The sequence below is a fragment of the Ambystoma mexicanum genome, chromosome 2p, assembly GCF_040938575.1.
Source record: "Ambystoma mexicanum isolate Mex_15411 chromosome 2p, UKY_AmexF1_1, whole genome shotgun sequence".
NCBI lineage: Eukaryota > Metazoa > Chordata > Amphibia > Caudata > Ambystomatidae > Ambystoma > Ambystoma mexicanum.
This window is the reverse complement of record NC_090923.1, coordinates 1343476185-1343497734: the sequence shown is the minus strand read 5'-3', so window position 1 is coordinate 1343497734 and position 21550 is coordinate 1343476185. Positions and strand designations below refer to the sequence as shown.

The 21550-nt window shown below is 49.6% G+C and overlaps 1 protein-coding gene across 2 annotated transcripts in view; it reads left to right on the top strand.

Annotated features, from left to right (window-relative positions):
* Positions 1 to 6481: 6481 nt before the first annotated feature.
* The window catches only part of LLGL1 (LLGL scribble cell polarity complex component 1), a 557504-nt gene continuing 542435 nt past the window's right edge, over positions 6482 to 21550 (top strand). For both annotated transcript variants that reach the window (XM_069645702.1, XM_069645701.1), the window contains exon 1: positions 6482 to 6738. In XM_069645702.1, the coding sequence (XP_069501803.1) occupies positions 6655 to 6738 (84 nt within the window). In that variant the 5' untranslated portion in view covers positions 6482 to 6654. The remainder of the gene's footprint in view (positions 6739 to 21550) is intronic.

Below are 21550 nucleotides of genomic sequence, written 5' to 3'. Positions count from 1 at the left end.
TACGGTTTGCGCAATTTTCAAGCAATCTTTTTAAAACATTTCTATGTTTATAAAAGATGGCTTGAAAAGTACCCAATTCAATCCATCTTTTATAAAGCTTTGATGACAGACAAAGCCTGATGCGTCTTTGTGCATCGGTAAAGCTTTATAAAAGATGGCCTGAATTGTGTACTTTTCAAGCCATCTTTTATAAACTTTGAAATATGTCAAGGAATCCCTAGGTTCGTTGAGGGTTAAAGACACCTCAGTGCCCTGGGGAAACACAGGGATAGTAACTTCCTCTGGTGACCCCTCATCCATAGCTCTCAACCATTTATGTCGCAAAGGCGGTGAAAACACCCAATTTTATTTTTGGCGGGTGAGAGGCCCATTGAAACAAATGGGCGTGCAGGAGTCTTGGCGGGTGAGTCAGCTGTTTACAAGGCAGTGACACCCGCCAAAAGCATGTGAGCTGAGAGCTATGCAGCGAGGGGTCAACAAAGGAAGTTACAGTGACTGTGGCGCTGCCCGTAGTGACGGGCTTACGCGGCGGCGTGACGTAGCACGCCGCCGCCGAATGTATAAATAAAGGGGCGTTGCCGGCCGCGAGCAGAGCGACCGGGAAGCCCGAACCGAAAGGCTGTGTGTGCGTGTCCTTTCCGGTGGGGGGGCTTACGGGAACGCAGCGGGGGGGCTCGGGACCGCCCCCCAACAGTGGCGACGAGCGAGTGCGGATGCCCGGGCCCGGCGGTGCAGGCTTCCGAATTTTTCTGCATACACGGAGCGCCTGGATGCTCCGTCTTACGCCGTGGCTGTGGCTCGTACACGTGGCCGACGGCCATTTTGTCTGACAGGCCGCGGATGTTCTCCGAGCTCCGGTTTGGAGGGGGAAGTGAATCCGGGCCTAATTTTTGCCAATTCTGCTTGCAGGCAGCTTGATCTGCACACCCATGTTTGGATTGTGGATTTTTATGTAGTTTTGGTGCAACTACGTCGTGTGAAAGCCAGGAGAGGGGTTAATGTAGCTGGACCTGCTTAGCCTACTCCATGCTCATGGCTTAATTTTTGGGACACCTACACATGGATGCCAGCGGATGGAGACAGCAGTTTTCTTCATCCCCTTCATCATCAAGTCGCTGGGGTATCTTCTTCATCCTCTTCATCATCGGAGAAGGCTGTGATTGAGAGCCATTCACGCCTGCATGCTGTGTTCTTGGTCCTTGGGGCTGGTACCCGTCCCAGGTGAGCTGTCAGGCTCGTAGTGTGCACCTGGTATCGGATTTGACTGTTGAATGCACTCACACTGTGGGTGGTGAAGGGTGGCTGAGTTGCGGCCTCCAATACAACTGGTGGGGGTGCCTGTGCGCTCAGACCTATGCTTGACTCTGAAGACTCGGATGACGGGGCAGGGGCTGCGCCGATTCCTCAACAGCCTGGGCAGCCTCCAATAACTCCAATGCAACAGCCGGTACCGGCTCCACAGTTGCCCCTGCAAGGACCTCTCGCAGTATTGCCAGCTGCCCAACCTGGAATCCCCATCTTGGCTCAGGCGAGAGCACCTGTGGCCCACGCTGCTCTGCAGCCCATTTCGGAGTTTGATGCATCGGGGCCACCTTTGAGCATGGGCCCCCGGTGGAGGAGATGGGTGAGTCGCCTTGACATGTATTTCAGGGCCTCTCAGGTGACGGACGATGACAGCAGAGTGGCCACCATGCTGTATTCCGCAGGGCCTGCGGTCCAGGAGATATTTGAATCCCTCACACCTGCCAATGCCTCCTATGATGCGGCCAAGGCGGCACTCCTGGCACATTTCCTCCCCCTTGCTAATGTGGACTATGAGAGATTTGTCATGCTGTCGGCCAAGCAGAAGGACGACGAGACACTGGACACCTTCTATGGTCGTTTGCGCCGCCTCTCCCTAGGATGTGCGTGGACGGACGCAGAAGACATGATGCGCACGATGTTAATTCAGGCATGCTCCTCCGGCAAACTCAGGAGGCAGGTCCTCAGAGAGCCAGGCATCACTCTGCCCCGCATACTGGAGCTCGGCCGGTGCCATGAGGTGGCAGAGGCTCGGGCCAATAAGATGGAGGCAGGATCCCGATCAGTGAGATCGGAGGAGGTGTGCGTTGTGTGGCGAGGTGGCAGAGGCATGAGATGTCCTGGTGGTGGACCCCATGACAGGGCAGGCAGAGCCACGGAGTCGTGCCAGAAGTGCGGGTACGACCTTCCTTAGCCGACAGAGTGTCCGGCGGTGGGAAAGACCTGTGGCAGATGTGGATTGACCGATCATTTTTCAAGGGTATGCCGTGCAGCCCTGCCTGTGATGGTGCCGAGAGGCCAGCCACGGACGTGGATTCCACGCCAGAACCCGCCGCCAAATGTGGCCCAGGTGGATCAGGGAGAAGTGGATCCCCAGGTGGAGGGTGCCGAGGAGGAGGACGAGGAGAACATCTTCTTCGTCTCGAGTGTGGAAATTCTGAAAAGGAAGAGTCGGAGACAGCCCAGATGTGTGGTGGAGGTCAACCACTCCCCAGTCCCAGTGCTCTTGGATACGGGGGCCTCCGTAAATGTAATGGCCAGAGGACATTATGACACGCTTGATCCCCTCCCGGGTCTGGACACACCAAAGGCTTGCATCTTTGCATTTGGAGGGCTGAAACCGATACCACTGGATGGTGCCTTTGTAGCCTGTGTTGAACATGACGGCTCACAGATCAAGGCTCGCTTCTATGTGACTCCTGTGAGTGACAACACCCTGCTCAGCTGTGCCGCTGCTGAGGCCCTGGAGATTGTCAGTTTCGCCTATTCAATCTATTTGGAAGACATCAATGATCTCCTAGACAAGTACGCAGCACTCTTCAGTGGGATCGGGAAGATGACCGGCGAACTGGTTCGTCTTCACATTGATGAGTCGGTCCAACCGATTGCCCTGAAACATCGCAGGGTACCGTTTCATCTGAGAGAGCAAGTGGACAAGGAGCTGGACAGTCTGGTAAACCTGGACATTATCGAAAAGGTGGAGGGCCCGACCCCCTGGGTGTCTCCGATCGTGGTGGCCAGAAAACCTAAGCAGCCTGACTCGGTCCGCATCTGTGTCGACATGAGGCTCCCTAACAAGACAATAAAGAGGGAGCGGCATCTCACGCCCACGATCGACGACATAATTGCGGAAGTACAAGGAGCTCGGTTCTTCTCGAAATTGGATCTCCGAGCAGGTTACCACCAGGTCGTTCTCCACCCTGAGTCCAGGTACATAACAACGTTTACCACCCACCGGGGGTTGTACCGATACAAGAGGTTGAGCTTTGGAGTGTCATCTGCCACCGAGGTGTTCCAGAACATCATCAGGGGCGCCCTGGCAGATCTCGAGGGCGTCCTCAACATCAGCGATGACATTCTGGTGTTCGCAAAGACAGAGGTAGCCCACATGAGGAGGCTTGGTAAGACCCTGGAACGACTCCAATCACTGGGCCTTACCCTGCATAAGGAAAAATGCGAGTTCATGCGCACCTCCATTGAATTCTTCGGTTTTGTGTTCAAGGAGGGAGGGGTATCGCCCGATCCAAGAAAGGTCCAGGACATCAAATCGGCACAACCTCCCGAGTCGGTGTCAGATGTGAGGAGTTTTCTGGGGATGGTGACCTACTGTGGACGTTTCATCCAAAACCTCGCCTCAAGGTCGGAACCACTCCGGGCCCTGACGAAGAAGGAGTCAGCGTGGCACTGGGGCCCACTTGAGCAGGCCGCTTTCGAGGACATCAAAGCTGCCCTCACGACGGAAGACACCATGGCATTCTTCGACCAAGCCCTGGAGTGAGAGATCGTTGTTGATGCCAGTCCGTTTGGCCTGGGCGCCGTGCTAACTCAGGTGGATCGCAACGGGGGAGTTCGGCCAGTGGCATATGCCAGCAAGGCACTATCAGAGACTGAGCAGAGGTACTCCCAGATCGAGCGGGAGGCCCTGGCGGTGCTGTGGGGCTACAGACATTTTCGACTCTATGTCTTGGGTCGTCCGGTGACGGTGGTAACCGATCACAAGCCGTTGCTTCCAATCCTGGTGGGGTCATCGTCAAAGCCACCGGCAAGGATTGAGAGGTGGATGTTCGCCCTCCTTGAGTATTCTGTCACCCTGGTGTACCGGCCTGGGGCCAACAATGCGGCGGACTACCTGTCCCGCCACCCGGGGGTGTGCAGGGGAGAGGGGTACAATGTCTGTGAAGAAGAGGCTGACAGCCATGTACAGATGGTGGTGGAGGGGGCCACACCAAACGCGATGCCGCTGGCGGAGCTGGAGGCCGCGGCGGCCCAAGACGAATGCTTTCAAGTACTGAGGCACTCGATGCAACACGGCTCCTGGAAGTCCGTCCTCGAGGCTGTGGCCGGGCGGACACATGAGGTCAAAACGACGCTTGAGCAGCTGTGGAAAGTGAAGGACGAGTTGTCGTTTTCGGAGTTGGGCTTGCTGCTCCGCGGTGACCGGATTGTCGTTCCCCTGTCAAAAGTGAGGGAGGTCATCACGTTGGCACACCATGGACACCAAGGCGCGGCCAAGACCAAGGCGCGACTCCGGTTGAAGGTCTGGTTTCCAGAACTAGAAAAGAAGGTTGATGACTTTGTAGCGGCATGCGTGTGGTGTCAGGCAGCCTCTCCTCTGCAACGGGTGCCAGCAATAGAAGTGATGCCCCGAGGCACCCGGCCCTGGGAGGTCGTCCACGCGGATTTTGGATCAACGTCGGTGGGCACCCACTTCCTGGCAATTGTTGACGAGTACTCTAGATATCCAGAGGTGGAGTTCGTCGAATCCGTGGCGTTTGAGCATGTGGTGGTGGCGGTGGAGAAGATCTTTGCAGCCCACGGTTTTCCCCACACCCTGTGCTCAGACAATGGGGCTCCTTTCCAAAGTGAGCGGTTCTCCGAGCTAATGGAGAGCTGCGGGGTGCAGCACAGGAAGGTGTCACCGCTGTGGCCCCGAGCCAATGGCGATGCGGAGAGACTCATGCGGACTCTTAATAAGACATTCCGGATCGCCCAGGGAAGGGGTCAACCCCTACAACGGGCCCTGTACCAATTCCTGCGGGTGTATCGAACCACCCCGCATGCCTCGACTGGAGTGGCTCCCGCAGAAGCGCTGTTCAAGAGATGTCCCCGAGGTCTGCTCCCTGAGGTTGGGGAGAAGGAACCGGGAGTGATTGACAACCAGCGGGTTGCAACGGAAAGGCGAGTGAGCGTTGACCAAGAAAATCTGCAACGGGGGCTCCGGCCTTAACGGCTTGAGCCGGGAGACGAAGTTCTAGTCCGCAACCGACACCCCCATGGGAAACTCTCACTCCCCTATGAACCCGAGCCTTTGGATGTTGTGGCTGTCAAGGGATCCATGGTGACGGCCTCGGATGGGCGATCTGCCGTCACCCGGAATGTGAGTTTCTTCAAGAAACTGGGTGATCCCCGGACTGAAAATCCGCCTGAACCTGACCCACCAGAGGACCCCGACGCTGGAGACTTCCGGGATGAGATCCCGGCCTCCCCAATCCGGGGAGCCGCAGCTGAGGGACACCACGGGCCGGAGGTAGGCAGGAGGTACCCCCAGAGGGCTGGGCGAGGGAAACCTGCTTACCTCAGCGAGTATGTTCTTGGACACTTAGCATGTAAACTGTGATGAAGGGATCCGGGTGGTTGACAATAAAGGGGTGTTGGGTGTGCAGTGGTAGTTTATAGGATAGCTGTGTGTTAAAAGTTATGATCATTAAACGTGCCGTTGTTGTGGTTCCTCCTGAAAAAGGAGGAGTGTGGCGCTGCCCGTAGTGACGGGCTTACGCGGCGGCGTGACGTAGCTCGCCGCCGCCGAATGTATAAATAAAGGGGCGTTCCCGGCTGCGAGCAGAGCGACCGGGAAGCCCGAACCGAAAGGCTGTGTGTGCGTGTCCTTTCCGGTGGGGGGGCTTACGGGAACGAAGCGGGGGGGCTCAGGACCGCCCCCCAACAGTGACTAGCCAGCCACAGCTGGCACTTCTGTCAGCTTGCCTGACTTAATGGTGGGCACATCTCCTGTTTCGTTCGGGATAATGTGTACCGCCAATGTTGTGGTGGGACCAGGGGCCGGCAGGGCCCCAGCGTAGGCCCACTTTTTGGAGACTGCTGGGGCAGGCACCAGCTGGTCCCAGTCGACTAAAAGCACCAGGTTTTTGTTAAAACATGGAATGGACTCCAGAGATGGAGGTCGGGGACTTTACAAGTAAGTACTGGGACGAGGAAGAGTTACATGGAGGTAATGAAGATACGCCTTTTAATGCCCTATGGAAGGACGGCGGGGCACTTTTCCCCAGCCGGCGGCCTCTTTAGAAGCAATATATATTTCTGCTTCTCTACCTAACCCCAACATGGCCGCCGTCAAGCGGTGGCTACAACCCTTGTTGCGCTCTAGTGTTTATGACGATTCGAGGAGAGCTAAAGCCCGTTCTTGTCATTGTCTCTCGGCGGACCAAGTCTACTTACGTGATTGGCTGAGCGGCCTGCCTCTCAGCAGTGTGTGTATCAAGTTGCCCGCGAGCTACAGGCTCGGGAGCTGCTACCCGCACTTCATTGTGCGCAACGGGGATGCGACACTAGGGCCCGCCGTGGTGCTGTTGGACTGTGCACTTAGGCTATTGGATTGGTAGGGGGGCAGCTGCAGAGATGATGAAGTTCAGATTCAGACGACAGGGGGGGCAAGACCCCCAGCGGGAGAGGCTCAAGCAGGAACTGTTTGCATTCAACAAGGTGAGGGTTGGAGATTGGGGCAGAGCTGCTCTATTCTAGCCAGTTGTTTGTTGGTCAGTGTGGCAGGCTGTTTTCCGTGTATGTCCCACCGTAGCCTGTCTTCTTTTAACTCTTATTCCGCAATTTCTCGTTTACCTTTTGGCCAGTACTGTCTAATACTCAACTTTCATGTTCCTCAGTTTTCCCTGCTCCCGTTAACGTAAACCCGATAACACTATAGCTTCCCTGTAGGCTGTAAGGTATCCCTCTTTTTCTTCTGATTTTCACTGAGCCACCACTTCCATCAACTCTGCTTGCCACAGTAACCCCTCTCGGCTCGCACTCCTCCTGCATGTTATAGTGAAGCGCCCCACCCCTCTCCAGTACACTTACTGGTTCCCTTTGAATTATGTCTGCTGATTACAACCCCCCTCCTTCTTTCCTAGTGTGTCACGATGCAGCCACCTGGTCCTCAAAACCCCCACCGGGGACCGAGCCCAACTCCCCTCTCGCTTCCGGTCACCATGGATCCGCTCGCTCTTCTCGGTATGCACAGCCACTGGTACCCGAGGTCAGAATGCGCTCCCCACAAACTCCACTTGTCCATGCGGGAGGTCAGAGTGCAGAATGAAATCGTACAATAGTAATCCCCCCCCTCCCCCGCCTCATCCCTTCCATCACAAAGCAGCCCCCTAATCCTCTCTTGTTGTCCCATTTTAGCGATACTGGTCATCTTGCTCTTAACCCGTTCGCTCCTTTAGTTTCATCACTCGCCCTACTCTCATTCATCTCCCCTACATGATTCTGCCACGTTCAGGTGTTTGCCCCTCTAGCCAGTCTCAACTCATTCCCCAACTCGCAATTGCCAACTCCGACTTTAGGCAACATGTTGTACCACTTAGTGCCTAGCCCCCGGCTAAAATGCCGCCTATCCACTGTAGTACACATGATCTGTCACCGTCACGCCTTCACACTGCAAAATCCCTTTTAGTGTTAACAAAAGTCTAGTGTGGAGCTGCCTGATCCCAGCTGGGCCCCTTTATTCAGACCCCAGCCCCTCCCCATTGTCTCTCGAGTAGCTTGGTGTACCACCGCCCTACCCCCCACCCCCCTACTTTCCCTTTCAGTCAGCTCGACCATGGCTGGAGTGTGCTCACATGTTGCAGGGAGCTAGCTGAAACTGCACAATAAAGAGAAAGCCCTCCGAAACACCATGTCTAAGTGAAATTCGTCCAACAAACCACCTAGCACCGAAAGCTCCCAGGAGTGGACGCCTAGGGGTTTTCCCCTTTCGTTCAACACGGGACAGCGTTGGAGCTGCTTTTCTTTCCTCCTAGAATCGGTTTTCAGAGTAAAGGTTTATGGTTGGGGAGGGTTAGGGTGACCAGACGTCACGGTTTTGCCGGGATGTCCTGGTTTTTGGTGCTCTGCCTTTGTCCCCCAAGATTATGTTTCCATTGGAAACTGCAGTGGTCCCGGTTTTTGCTAGTTGGTCTTCATAGCTGACAGGCATGAATGCTCAATCTCACACATAAAACATGCTGCATTGTACAATTTAAGATCGTGCTTGTTTGTGATAGATTAAATATAATTTGTGTTTATTTGAACAGTGACACTCAAAACCCCCTTCTCCAACCGCTATTGAAGTGCAGTGCCTTCACGGCCACTTTCAAGAATTAGACCTACTTTTATGTTGGTTGCCCTGTCCCTGTTTTCTATTTTTTAAATCTGGTCACCCTAGGTAGGGTCTACGCAGGAAGAACCAGGCCCACATCTCCAAAATTTTGTCCATTAATTTCTGTATTTTGGCCAAAAGAATAGTCGTACAGGTATGTGGGCAACCCCTTCATTCGCGCCGCTACTGTACTAGCAATTTCAAACCTCTTATTAATCCTCGGAGGATCGCCCCTTCCTCCTCGCTACAATTCCTCATAATTCTACCAACTGCAAATCCCCAAATAGGCTCTCCACTTCCAGGTGTTCGATCTAAATCATCGCATCGTATTTTGGATGCACCACCCCACTGAAAGCCCAGGTCTTTCCAAGTGGAAGAGGTCCAGCATTCCTGCTCTACAACCACATTGCGCAAGGCAGTGCAGCTCGGTTATTTAACTTCATGTAACATGCTGCTTAGTGCTTGCTCTGTTGTAGTTGCCCACCATCTGCGTGAAGATTGGTGGTGGGTGACTGTCGAGGAAAGCAACTTCTGCGGTTTGCATCTTCCCATGTGCTTCATCTACAGGCTGCGTGAATGGCTCTCGTCCATAATTCGTTACTTGCGCCGGAAGTTTTGCTTTTTCACCTTTGTTCAAGAGATCGTTTTATTTGTGAATGTAAATTTCTTGTACACGACGCATGCTTTGTGCAGGAGAAGTGCAGCAGTGGGTATGAACTATAGAAGCAATTTTTGAAGAGCTTCACACCCAAACATTTGTTTCGGCGCTAAAACATAACAATCTATTACAGTAGGTTCCTTGTTTGATTTTTAGTTATTGATTGCTTACGAATGACATCCCTCACTTTCAGCCTGCATGGACGTTTTCCGGCATCCCCGCCCAGTTGTGAAATAGCACGCATACAACGCATTAGAGTAGGAGAACGTAGGCTGCAGCTGTTTTATTTGGCAAGAGTTATTTACAGGTGATCGTAACTTAATGTCACAGCTTCAGTGGCTCAATGCTGAGCTGGCGTAGTAACTGCACCCTGAGCAAAGAATAGATTGCTTTTCCTACCAAGGGGTCTCCCCACTCTGTCATTTATTTTCATTTATGTGCCTTTACTGTGTTCTCACACTTCTTTATTTTTTTGCTCATTTTCCCTCTCACATATTTGCTCCGGAAGGAGTTGCAGGCCTTTTTTACTCCCGCCCTGCAGCCTTTCAGAGGTCTAGCACCCCTGAGCGCAGTGACTAGGCTAGTGGCTGTGCTTGAACCATTGTGGTTCCTGACAGCCCTTTTTGGATGCACCATGTAACTCCGCTGTGACAGTCCTAAGATTGGAGAAACATAGACAATAATTGTTGGAAGTTGAGTAAAGAATAACATCATTGCCTCATTGATATTCACAGGGCATGCTTTAGGGTAGGCGGGTGATGAGACCGAAAGGCCCTTTTCACATGAAAAGCAAACACAGTCCCTGCATGTCACTTTTTTAAAGTGACCATGCAGCCATTCCACTAAAGACCCACTGCTTGGGGCCCCTCCCCAAAAGCCAGTGACACAAAGTAGCCAGTCCCACACTATCATGACCTGCTGGGGGTTGGTGGCTTAAGAATTAAGACCAGTCCACCCACTTCATCATTTATGTTGATTTGCAGTCCAGAATGATCATGTGCTTACTGCTGGAATTGGTGGCTTGCATCTGAATCTTGGATGGAAATGGCTCATATGTCTGACTTTTCTTTCTGGTGATGCCGGTTTAGGTTCAGCATTGGTAACCTTAGTGGTTATAGAATTTTGGTTGAAGTATTGTTTCTTTATATAGGATTGTTTCTTGCTACTTCTAGCTGGCAGCCAGGAGAGGAGAAACGTGGTCTGGACTTAGTGCTTCGAGACCAGTGTGATCCGTTTATTATGATTTGCTTTGTTCCTCGAACTCCATTGTTTGTCGCCTCAGCAAAGCTTACCCATGTATAAGAGATCCCGATTCACTTCAGACGTGATTGTTGTTTGGGCTTAAGTTTATTTTACTTAGTGTTGACCATGGCTGTTACTCGGATGACAAATACATTCTGTTGGTTGTTTCCAGGGCTCCTAATGTGAATTCTTGTGATTGCCTTCTTGCCCTAGCCCACTACTTGACCGTGGTTCTCAGTAGTCACTGAGAACTATTTAATGCTACTTAAGTTCAATTACAAAGTAAAGAATTGTCCTGGAGGCTGAAGGGTTGAGATTCTTCAGGATAATGGTGCGAGTGGGTGGGGGGTAGGATGGATTATGCACTCTGGAAGATTCCTAACAGAATAACTTGATAGGTTGCCCGTGATTGGGTGCGGCCGGCTATTGAACAGATGGGAGGCTGGATTAACCCAGATTGGAGGGATACACTGAAATGATGATGGACTCCATTGCGTTGTAAGCAATGCATGTACAGTACTCCCAAAGCACGTGCAGTACTTCGAAAGCTGGAACCTAAATAGGCAGCAATGGTGTACTGTACATGGTGAGGGGCAGCAAACGCATGTGAGTAATAGCCCAGGGAGGAACCTTCAAGACGAAACAAAATCGTGCCCCTCTGGCGAAGTTTATGTAAATTGATTAAGCAGTGATGTTTAATGTGTTTTGTTATTTAAACATTTTTTTTTGGGCTGCCTTGCATGGCTGGTCGGCTTAACACGCCAAATGATGGCAACACCAGTAAGGGGGTGACATGGGAGCGGATTGCGTGGTTTCGGAGGATGCCCTAAGCGGGGTACTCCTCGTTGCCTCGGATTCCTGTCCGTCTATAGAGCTCTACTGTCCTCACCCTCTTGTGTTTTTAAATTGCGTATTCTAGTACGTCTAACAGCATGCGCTGTTTGAGGTTGCCTCCTCTGGCGTGCTGGAATTGTGGCAGAATTTATCACTGGCCATGATCTGTGCAGGTTTCCTGCTTCACTGTTTGAAGCCTTGAAGGAAATCCACTCACGATTATTATCTTGTAGAGTAAATGTTGGTTGTGTAGCAGACCAAAGTCTTTTTCCTGGTATTGTCCTTGGTTTATTTTCTCTTCTGAAGGGCAGTGCTTTTTTTTTTTTTTTTTTTTTTTTTTTTTTTTTTTCGGTTCTAAATGCACTAAAATATTCCAACTGACGCTCTCCAGTCACTTTGGTAGCCTTTACTTGTGATTCAGTATTCTCACTGGCTCTTGACCTCCTGTAATGGCCCAAGCATTTTCCACGTAATGGCACTGCTGAAAATATGAAGCTGGGTGGATGCTGTAGTGTGCTGGGCCATCCTCCATTGAAACTGCTTGTTTGTGTAAAAATCGTTTTTAGCTGTGCCTCCATCCTACTTGTTCTTATACCTAATGACCCTTGTGGCCTATTATGAAAAGTGGATCAGGTTCAGAACTGTGCTTTGCGGCATACTCGCCCCCACCTTACCTCACGTTCTCACTGCCTCTCTTACTCCCTAGTTCGGAGATGGCACTCTCCATCTCCCTTATCTTCTCCAACTGTTACAACATCACCTATCCTCCCTCTCACAATCTGGACGGAAAACACATAAAAAAAGACATCCTTGTTGCTAACCCAGTCCTCCCAATTGCAGACACCTATGTCAGTGCATCCTCAAGAGAAATCTTCACTGACATCCTCTTTTCCATCCCATCTCCAAACCTATGGCCTCTTGCCTCACTGCCACTCTCCCACCTTATTCTTCAACTTACATTAATGGCGACACCCAGTGGGAAGCCCTCCTTGCCGGTTTCTTCTATTCTCGCTTCTGTATCAATGTTTACAACACAGGCACAGTCCTGGTTAAAGGCCCTCAGGCCAACCTCCTATTTGACAGGCTCCTGCCTTCTCTCATAAACTACCTTCCTTCTACCTCCTCCACTCCACCTCTCCAGACGGATGCCTCGCGTCCCAACACTCTGCCTCAACAAACCTTCAAAGGCATCGACCGTCTGCATCTGGCTACCATTGACTCACGCTCAGCCATCAAATATTCTGCTGAGATCTGCCTTCTCCTTGAAGACACTGACCTGGACATACTTGCACTCACGGAAACTTAGTACAACGCTAGCTCAGTTACTTCCTTTGACTAATTCCTCCCGGACGGCTATAAGATCACCTACCATGCTGGCGGTGGAGTTGCCTTAATCTTCCCAGAGTGGATTCCTTCTACCGTCCTACTCACTCAGCACTATTTGTCCTTTGAGACCCTAGTGTGCAAATTGGTAATCTCTCCTTACTCTACCGTGACCATTGCCACCATCTATCGGCCCCCTGGCACTTCTCTTTACCTATCTGAATGATCGGATTTCTGTTCTTTCCTACTCTCTACCACTTCCAACCTGCTACTACTAGGTGACTTCAACATCCACTTAGACTCCCCTTGCACAGCACCCACCCTATTCACTGACCTCTGCTTCTCCATTCTTGCCTCTGGCCCTACCCATTCTGCTGGACACACACTAGAGGCCATCATCCACACCAACATCACACTCTTCTCCCCTGGTCACCCCTCTACTAGTCTGACTGACCATTCACTCCTCGCCTCCCATTTGGGTCCCTATGGCCTTGTGACAACTCCTTATAAAGCTTTGCCAACCTCATTCACGAAATTCTGTCCGATGAAACTAGTGTCAGCTGCTGCCTTCTCTTCCATCTTCATTCGCCCTTGCCCACCCAACAGACGTTTCTGCTGCTTCTGCCTTCAGCAACCCCTATCTGTCCATCACCAACACCCTTGACATTCCTAACCCTGTCATGAGGATTTGCCTGAAACCTGCCTCTAAGGGTAACACCTGATATGACTCTGATCTTGCAGACCAAAAACATAATTGCAGTGCTGCTGAACGGAAGTGGCACACTTCAAGCTCACCATCTGACGGACTTGCCTGCCACCTGATCCAGAGACACTTCTGACTCTACACCCGCGCCAAAAAAAAGAGCCCACATTCAGGCATGCGTGTCCATTGTGTCCAACAACACAGCTGAACTCTTCGAAATCTGCAGGGAACTTGCCAACCCATCTGCAGCATCCTCTGCCTCGACTCCTTTCCAGGTGCTCTGCAATACACTAGTCTCTCACTTCACTTAGAAAACCCAGGACATACCGAACCGCCGCGTCACACTCCCACCTAACTCTGCCCCCCACCATTCACCCTTCCTCCTTCACTCTTGTCTCCCCTGAAGAACGCACCAGAGTTGTCAACTCCATGAATGTCTCGTCCAAACAGGTTCCTCCTTGCTCCTCCAGAAGAATCAAGGAAAATATCGCCTCTCGCCCCTGCTCTGGCTGATCTCTGCAACCATTCCTTTGCTACTGGTTCTTTTCCATCTTCTGGTTCTTTTCCATCTTCCCTCAAGCACTCCCTTGTGTGCCCGTTCCTTAAACCCTCTGCAGATCCTTCCTGCCCAGCCAACTACTGCCCCATTTCCACCACCCCCTTCCTGTGGAAAACTGCTTGAGAAGCTGGCCATCACCGCAACTCAACTCTCATACCGAACTTGTTAGCGGTCTACAGAACCACCAGTCTGGATTCCGAGCATCCAGAGGCACGGAAACTGCTCTTCTGAACACCTGTGAGGAACTGCTTGCATCTCTTGACTCCAATTCCCCTGCTGTCCTCCTCCTTCTTGATCTCTCTTCTGCATTTGACACAGTGAATCACTCCATCCTCATAAAAAGGCTCCATGGCATCTCAGAGCGGTAACTGGACTGGCTTACCTCCTTCCTAACTGATCGTTCCTCCAAAACCATTCTGGGCCCTTTCTCATCCCCTTCTTCCTCAACTACCTCTAGCGTGCCCCAGGGCTCCATTCTTTCGCCCTGGCTCTTTAATACTTTTTCTGCTGGCACGACTAACTTCCAGTGTTATGCTGACGATATACAACTTTTATTCAAACTTCCCACTGACACCCTTGCACCCTGCATCATCCCTGACTGCCATCCAGGTCTGGTGCACTGCCAATGGCCTCTGCCTCAATGCTAGCAAAACGGAGATTCTCCCTATTGGGTCCCCTGCACCATACTTCCCTCCACTCTGGCCTTCCTCCATGCTCCCCTCCCCCCCTCCACTGAAGCTAGGATCAAGATTCATCCCTCGTATTCAGGACATTGTCAAGCAGTCCCACTTTCAGCTCTTCCTTCTCAAATTGACTCTACCCTTCCTCACCTTCCACCAGAGACTGTTTCCCGTGCTCTGGTTCTCTCCCTGCTAGGCTACTGCAATAGCTTCCTCCTTAATCTTCCTTCCTCCACCATGCGACCCGCACCCCCCCACCCCAGCTAATCCAGAATAGGGTAGCAAGACTTATCCTTGGCCTTGCCCAGGGGCCGCATCTCCTGCCCTACAGTGCCTTCACTGGCTCCCGGTCTCAGCACGGATTAAATTCAAATCCCTCTGTATCTTACACAAGGCTATCTGGGGCCAGGGAGCACTAGATCTTCAATGCTTCCTAACCAAATACTCTTCTTCTAGACTCTTCCATTCCTCCAGCACCAACTCCCTGCGTTTTAATTGCGTTGATAAACAATTTGGTGACCAATCGCTTTACTCGGCTGGATCTCTCCTGTGGAACAGCCCTCTCCCTCTGTCTTGAACAAGACCTCCTTAAGTTCTGAAAGCCTCAAAACCTTTCTCTTCATCTCCTCCTCTTACCTGCTAATCTTACAGCAGCGTGACTGATGTGCAGTGCCCTTATGTGTCCTCGGGGCCTTGACCCCCGCCCCCCCCGCATCTCTCATCCCAGCCGCTGTCTTTCTACTGCACTTAACTGGACTCACCCACTCATTGGTGGTTGCACTTATGTTCTTCTCATAGCACTTACCCTGAGCACTTCTCCATGAGCATCAAAGCAGCGTATCACTCCACCTCCTCCCCCCACCCCCTTGCCCCATCTGCACTTGCACGTTCTGAACACTCGCAAGGCATAGTAGGTTTGTCTCCCCTTGCCTTTATTATCATCATTTGTTTGTACTATAAATGCACTTATTTATCCTTGCTGTAATTGTGTACCTTCCCCCGTCCACACCCTGTTTGCCCTGTGGGCGCTTCGAAACAGTTTTGCTAATTGTATAAGCGCCTAATAAGTGACCAATAAAATAAATACATCGCAGGTCATAAGTATTAGGCTGTATGGAAAGAAACCGATTTATTCACTAAAAATAGTTTCAAAATGTGAACATACGCCAGTTTGCTGGGAAATGCTCATCTGTAGTACAGATCTGCTTAATCAGGTTATATTAAGTACTCATAACTCTCATCTGATCCATTCTGTAAAGCTGTTGCATCGCTTTTGATGTTTGGCACTCGATGGCATTGCGTTTCCTTTTTTCGCACATTCTAAAACTAAATTACTTACCACTGCACTGTATGGGTTACGAAATGGTGACAGTTGCACTTTACAGGTGTCCACATAACCTGGCTGGTCCCACCTGCTACTCTGCTCATAATGGTAGTGTGGCCCCTTCTTAGGCACTGCACGGATAACTACCCTTTTTAATGAAATGGTGATGTGTTGTAGAACCAACCACGTGAATTGGAGCCCAGATTAGGAATTTGAGGGTGACCATTGAAAGGAAGACTTGGTTTGTGGCAGGGGTTGTTGTGCCTACACTTTAATAAACCATTGGTGACATTTATCTCTTTGCGCTAGTGTAATTTTTGCCCTATTGCTTGTAACATGGCAAACTGCACTTGTCATGGTACAATGGTTTTCTGATAAGTGAATGTTTTTAGATGCGTCAAACTTTGTTGTCGTGCCCCAGGAGGCCTCCTAATTCGACTCCTCCGATTTGCTGTTTTTGTTACTTGGTGTGACTGAGGTCAGTCTTGTGTGTATTGCCTCTTAGTTATGGTCTGTTATGGTCTGTTATGGTCTATAGTTGGCTTTCATCTTTGCTGAGAGCAAACATTGATTTTGCTAACCAATGGCTGGTCCGCACAATGCGTTTTTGGTAGCATTTTTCCTGATCTGCAGCACTACTTGCATACATGCCTAACACCGGGGCCATTCACAGCATGTTTGTATTGACAATGTTTATTCATGGGATGCTTTGGGCTGAGTTACAGCTTTTCTGACTGCCTACATTTGTTTATATATTACTGTAGTTTCCTTGGGATTTGGTGACAAATTACTCACTCTAGGGGGACAGCGTTTTACCTAGGGATTGCCTAACTGGCGAGTGCCCATTGCTAGGTGATATTAAGTGACAGGATTTGATGGGTGAATTTGACAGCTAGGTGCCTCTGAGGGAAGATAACGGTACCCTGCGAAGAATAGATGCTTTCTGTTCGGGGCAAAATAGATTCCCATGATTATGGGCTTTTTATCTCCTTGTGAGAAGTGCCAACTCGAAAGTGGCCAGAGGTAGTGTCATACTTGTTCTCTGGGGGTGTGAGTATTCAAGCCTTTCTAGCATGCTCTCCAATCTTTTGTGTATGAGGGTGACTTTCGCAGGTCTAAAAGTAAAACCTGTATGTATTTATATAGGTGCTATGTGAAAACCATAATGTCGAAGATCCATCTGCCTTCGTAGCCTCTGGATGTTGATCCAAAGTGTTTGTTGACATTGAGCATTCACACCTTGTGGGTGTGACAAAGTGACTACTACCCTACAAGAGTACTGGATGAGAAGTGGCTAAACCTCAGTCTGCCCCCACGCTACTTTGAAACGAGCAGTTATCCCAAAGGTAAAACGGAGACAGCCTGATGGGTATACTGCCTTTGCTTTTTGTAGTAACGTGGCCCAAGAGCAGGCTATACTCCACAAGGGGTGTGAGCTGATTTGCAAACCACCAGCAATAGTGCAAATGCTCCCAAATAAAAAGATGTCCATCAAGGTTCTATAAAATTAGAGACTTTGCAATAAACTAATTAGAAAACCCACCCCTGTAAAAGAAGACTTGAGAAAAGGCACTTTTGGTAGTTGAGCAGTGGTGTTCAGGCATCGGATTGGGCCACAATGTCCGTGTTCTTGGAAGATGGATAAGAGGGGCTTATTTCAGTATAGTCCCAATAGGATGGGGCCTCTTCATGGTAACCTTTTATTCTGGTGTCTGACGGTTCCACAGCATTGAGCTGGGCTCCGTGGCCCTTTAGCTGTGGTCGAGACACTTTGAGGCCATGCAATCCCATTGCTGGTCAGCATTGAGTGTTCGATGGTACAGGCTCCCCAACAGTGAAATCTGTGTTTGAGATATCAAGATAATAGCAATAGAGTTGACGGTCAGACCATGGCTTTTGCTGGGTTGAGATGTTGAGTTTGATGGCTTAAATCAGTAAGTGGGTTCTTAAATCGGTTGCTCCTGCGAAGGTTAAACCTGAGGTAGGGTTGCTGTAGATGGTCTGTGGCAGTGGCTCAAGCCAGCGTCTGGATGGTCCGAAGCAGCGAGCGGTTTGAAGCGTGCCTGGTGCCAAAAGCAGCACACCGGATATTGTGGTGGCTCGAAAGGTGGCAAGTGTAGTCTATACGGTTTGAGCTGGTGATACAGGGTTCCAGCTGCTTTGGCCTTCATGTTTCATGGAAGTCCCAATCCAGAGGCTCCAGGTTAAGGTGACATTCTGTTCTACTCTGCTAGTCAAGGGAGGTTGGCTGGCACCTACTGGGGATTCTTCACCTCTAGTGACCTAGGAGCTTGGTTCCAGTAGAGGTCTTGGTCCGAAAGGCAATTGGCACCTAATGCTACCTGGGGAAGCTAAGCAGACGAGGCTCTGCTCTGCCATGCAAGCCTTTTGTCTTCGCCTCTTTGGCAGAGTACTTGTGAATGGACTGCACTTCCAACAGAGGTCCAAAAGTGTCTTTCCCTTACTGGTCCAAGAAAAACAAAGAATGAGTGGATTCTCCCACTCTTTTTAAAGGCAAAATGGTATTGGTCCAGTGAGCCTGTTCTAAGGAGTCCATCCAGCGAGTTGTAACGGGTGCCTTTTGCCATAAGACATTGGAACCAGAGCAACTTGCCTGAAAGAGGAGAGGAAATGGAAAAGAGCCACAACAGAAGCCAAGACTGTGGGACCCTTCTCTCGGCCCACATCGGCTCACTTCTATGCCTGCCGACTTTAAACAGATTCTAGTAGTAGACACCCTGTTTTGGGTGTGGCTTTTGTTACAGCAGTATGTCCTTTGAAGCACTGGTTCCCAGGAGACCCGGGGGGAAAATTCTTTGCCAATGGGAGGTGCGGGCGGGGGCTGTTATCCTTGCAGCATTCTGGCAGTTGGTCCTCATCGCTGCAGTTGAGACGAGTTGAATCAGAAGTTACACCAGTCCTGTCATACTAGGCCCCGGCTCTGAGCTGACACTAGTGTGATATAAAATTGCAATGGTGTGTAATTGTCACTCATGCCACAACTAGGCATGGCTTATGTGCCACCAGACTAAGGTATGCAACTATTATAATTTATACTGCAGGTGCAGAAGCGTAAGAAGTCACCTCTGCCTGCAGGAAACTTGTGTCCCATCAGCCACGAGGGATGCACATGCGATCTTTGAACTTGCCCTGTGGCACTACAGAGGTGGGGCTGAGGCTATCTCGGCAAAGGTGCATGTTTGCACCGACATTTTGGCCTGGACTATTTATGAAAGTGGGTGGGGGCCTGATTGGCAGAACTTACTTTCCGAAGCTATCTTACCTGCATCATCTTGTATAAAAAGGCATGGGTTTTCACTTCCTTACAGATCACTTGGTGGCCGCTAATCGTTGGCATCCACATATAGGCAGGCGCTCAACCGGTGCCAGTAATTCTATGCGCCGCAGGTAGCTTGAAGTACCACCTCCTTGGATGTCAGTGTAAGTGGGCATGCAATGGGCTCCTTTAAGGTAGGGTGTTCAAAGCATACATCAAAACGTTATTTTGAGGAGTTGTTCTAGCGAGCCTGTTAGTGCCTGGTTAATTTCCCCACTGGAACAGCCTGATTGGAGAGAAATGGTCTGTTAAGTTTGGGGGAGTGACCTAATGAATTGATAGTATTTCTGTGGCAGTTAGGAATTGAATGTCGACAACTGTGCACATTTTTTATAGTGTGATTCAGTTTAATTTGTACACTTTTCACGATAAGAAAACGCGATAATAGAAATATCACAATTATCAAGGAAAAATAAACATAACTAAGATCATAGTCCAAACGATCCTAAACTTTAATCCAATTAACAATTGTAGCGATATCCTAACTCCATTAAACTTTCCATCAACGAGCACCATACTCCTATTCTACATGTTTAAGACCATAGCAATCAATAGGTCGACAACTTCTGTACATTAATAACCGTTTTTTCCAGAATGAGTAAGGACAATTCGCAGTTTTACTTCAAATACTTACGATGCTTTAGTAATCGCGATTGTCAATGCAGGACTATGGCAACAATTCAACCAAAACGCTCCTAAAATGCCGTTTCCAAAATGTTTTACAGAATATTAATAATCCAGACTGCTGGACACGATGTAATAACGTGCCTTACATTTTCCAAACTCTTAGGGTTCCCTAAACATTCTGCAGGAGCGTTTCTCCAACGCAATCCCCTTCCAGGCTCCCTTAACTACACTGGTAACCAGTCATTTATTAAATCTTATTTGCTTGAAGATTCGCCTCAAAACCGATGATGGATATTGAAAAATATACTGCTGCGGGTCTCTTATAAGAAAAGGTGCTGATGGCTTGAATTGGGGTAGCATTATAATTGTTCTTTTATAACGCACTTATACCAGAGGCTAGTTTCCCAGGATCTTTTTCCAAATTCTACTTTCCAGTACATTCGCCCCAGCATCATAGTTGTAGACTCGGGTGCATTATTCTAGACACTCATAGATATAGAGTTCAACGTCCCCCTTTGACGCACCAGTTTTGTACACCAAATAGCAATAAATGTCAACTTTGTCCAAAATAACCTTCTGTTTATGATTATTTTTGTTTACTCTTCCAAACCTCATACATTTAGTTTTGTGCATATTGCCTGTAAGCCCACGAAGTGTGGAGTACTTCAATATGGCCGGCGCACTCGGTGCAGCCCCACTTAAGCATCCTCAAATAAGAACCCGAACCTCCCCACCCCCTTCCACTGCCAACCGGGTCGCTTCAGTGCCTTGACAAAGACCCAGTGTCGAACACATGTTGGCTGAACTACTGCACCCATTGTACAACAATAAATGAAGCCTTTGTGTTGACCAATCTATATGATCACTGCAATCATACATATTACCAGAGTTAGCACAGACATCCGTAACCAACCTGCTAGTATTCAGTATCTGTTTGAGGTTGACAGTAGAACCTCAAGATTCCAGTTGGGCAGCACACCAAGCTACCTGTTGGGACTAGAGCGCACGAGGAGTTGGTTTTACTCAACCATTTCTTCCTGCCTAAAAGAGTCGATTATTGTAGGTATTAAGGCCTTCACAATCCTTTAAAGCATTTTCTAACATCCAGATTTAGCTAACAGTTCACTTTTGTGTTTGAGTTCTATTGATTGTCTATTTTACTGTTGTATTTAGGCTCCCTACCAGTCCCCATTCTTGGTAACTACAGTTTCTCTTCAATGTGAGATATAAAGTTCAATTAGGAATGTGTCATGTGACCTTTCTCCTGGTTATTATACAGGTTGTGGAAAAAATGGAGACCACACAATAGATTTTCAAAACGTGTCAAAGAACTGAAGACCTGGACGCTTATATTGCAATTCAATACATAAAAACTGTCTTTCACCTTAAGAATTTCTTGCAAAAAACGTTTATAGAACAATTCAAGCTGATGCCTTGGAAGGTCTTCCAGTCCTGAGAAGCGGTCTTCACCTGTCTCCTGAATGAGTTCCATATGCCTGCTGTACTTCTGTGACCAGAGCCATCTCTAAACGTCATGTCTTTGAAGAGGGGTCTGCTTTCATTGTTGCCCTTCGCTATGGTGTTTTGGTAGTAGTTTGCCTGGGAAGTGGTGATCCGATGTCTGTGTGTAGCAGAGTCCCCTGAGCAGGGCAAGGCCTGATCCACTGTAGGATTTCTGCCATGTCTACGTGTTTTCTGATGGTTTGTTTACTGAAGTGGATCTCTTGGATGTTCCACATTGCAGAAGATTTGGCTTGAGAGTGCATGGTTTCACTAGGCATGGCAGTTGATGCTTGTTCTGAGGGTGGTATGGAGTTCTTGGAGAAGTGAGTTGCAGATATGCCATGGTTAATCAGAAGTAGATTAGCCCA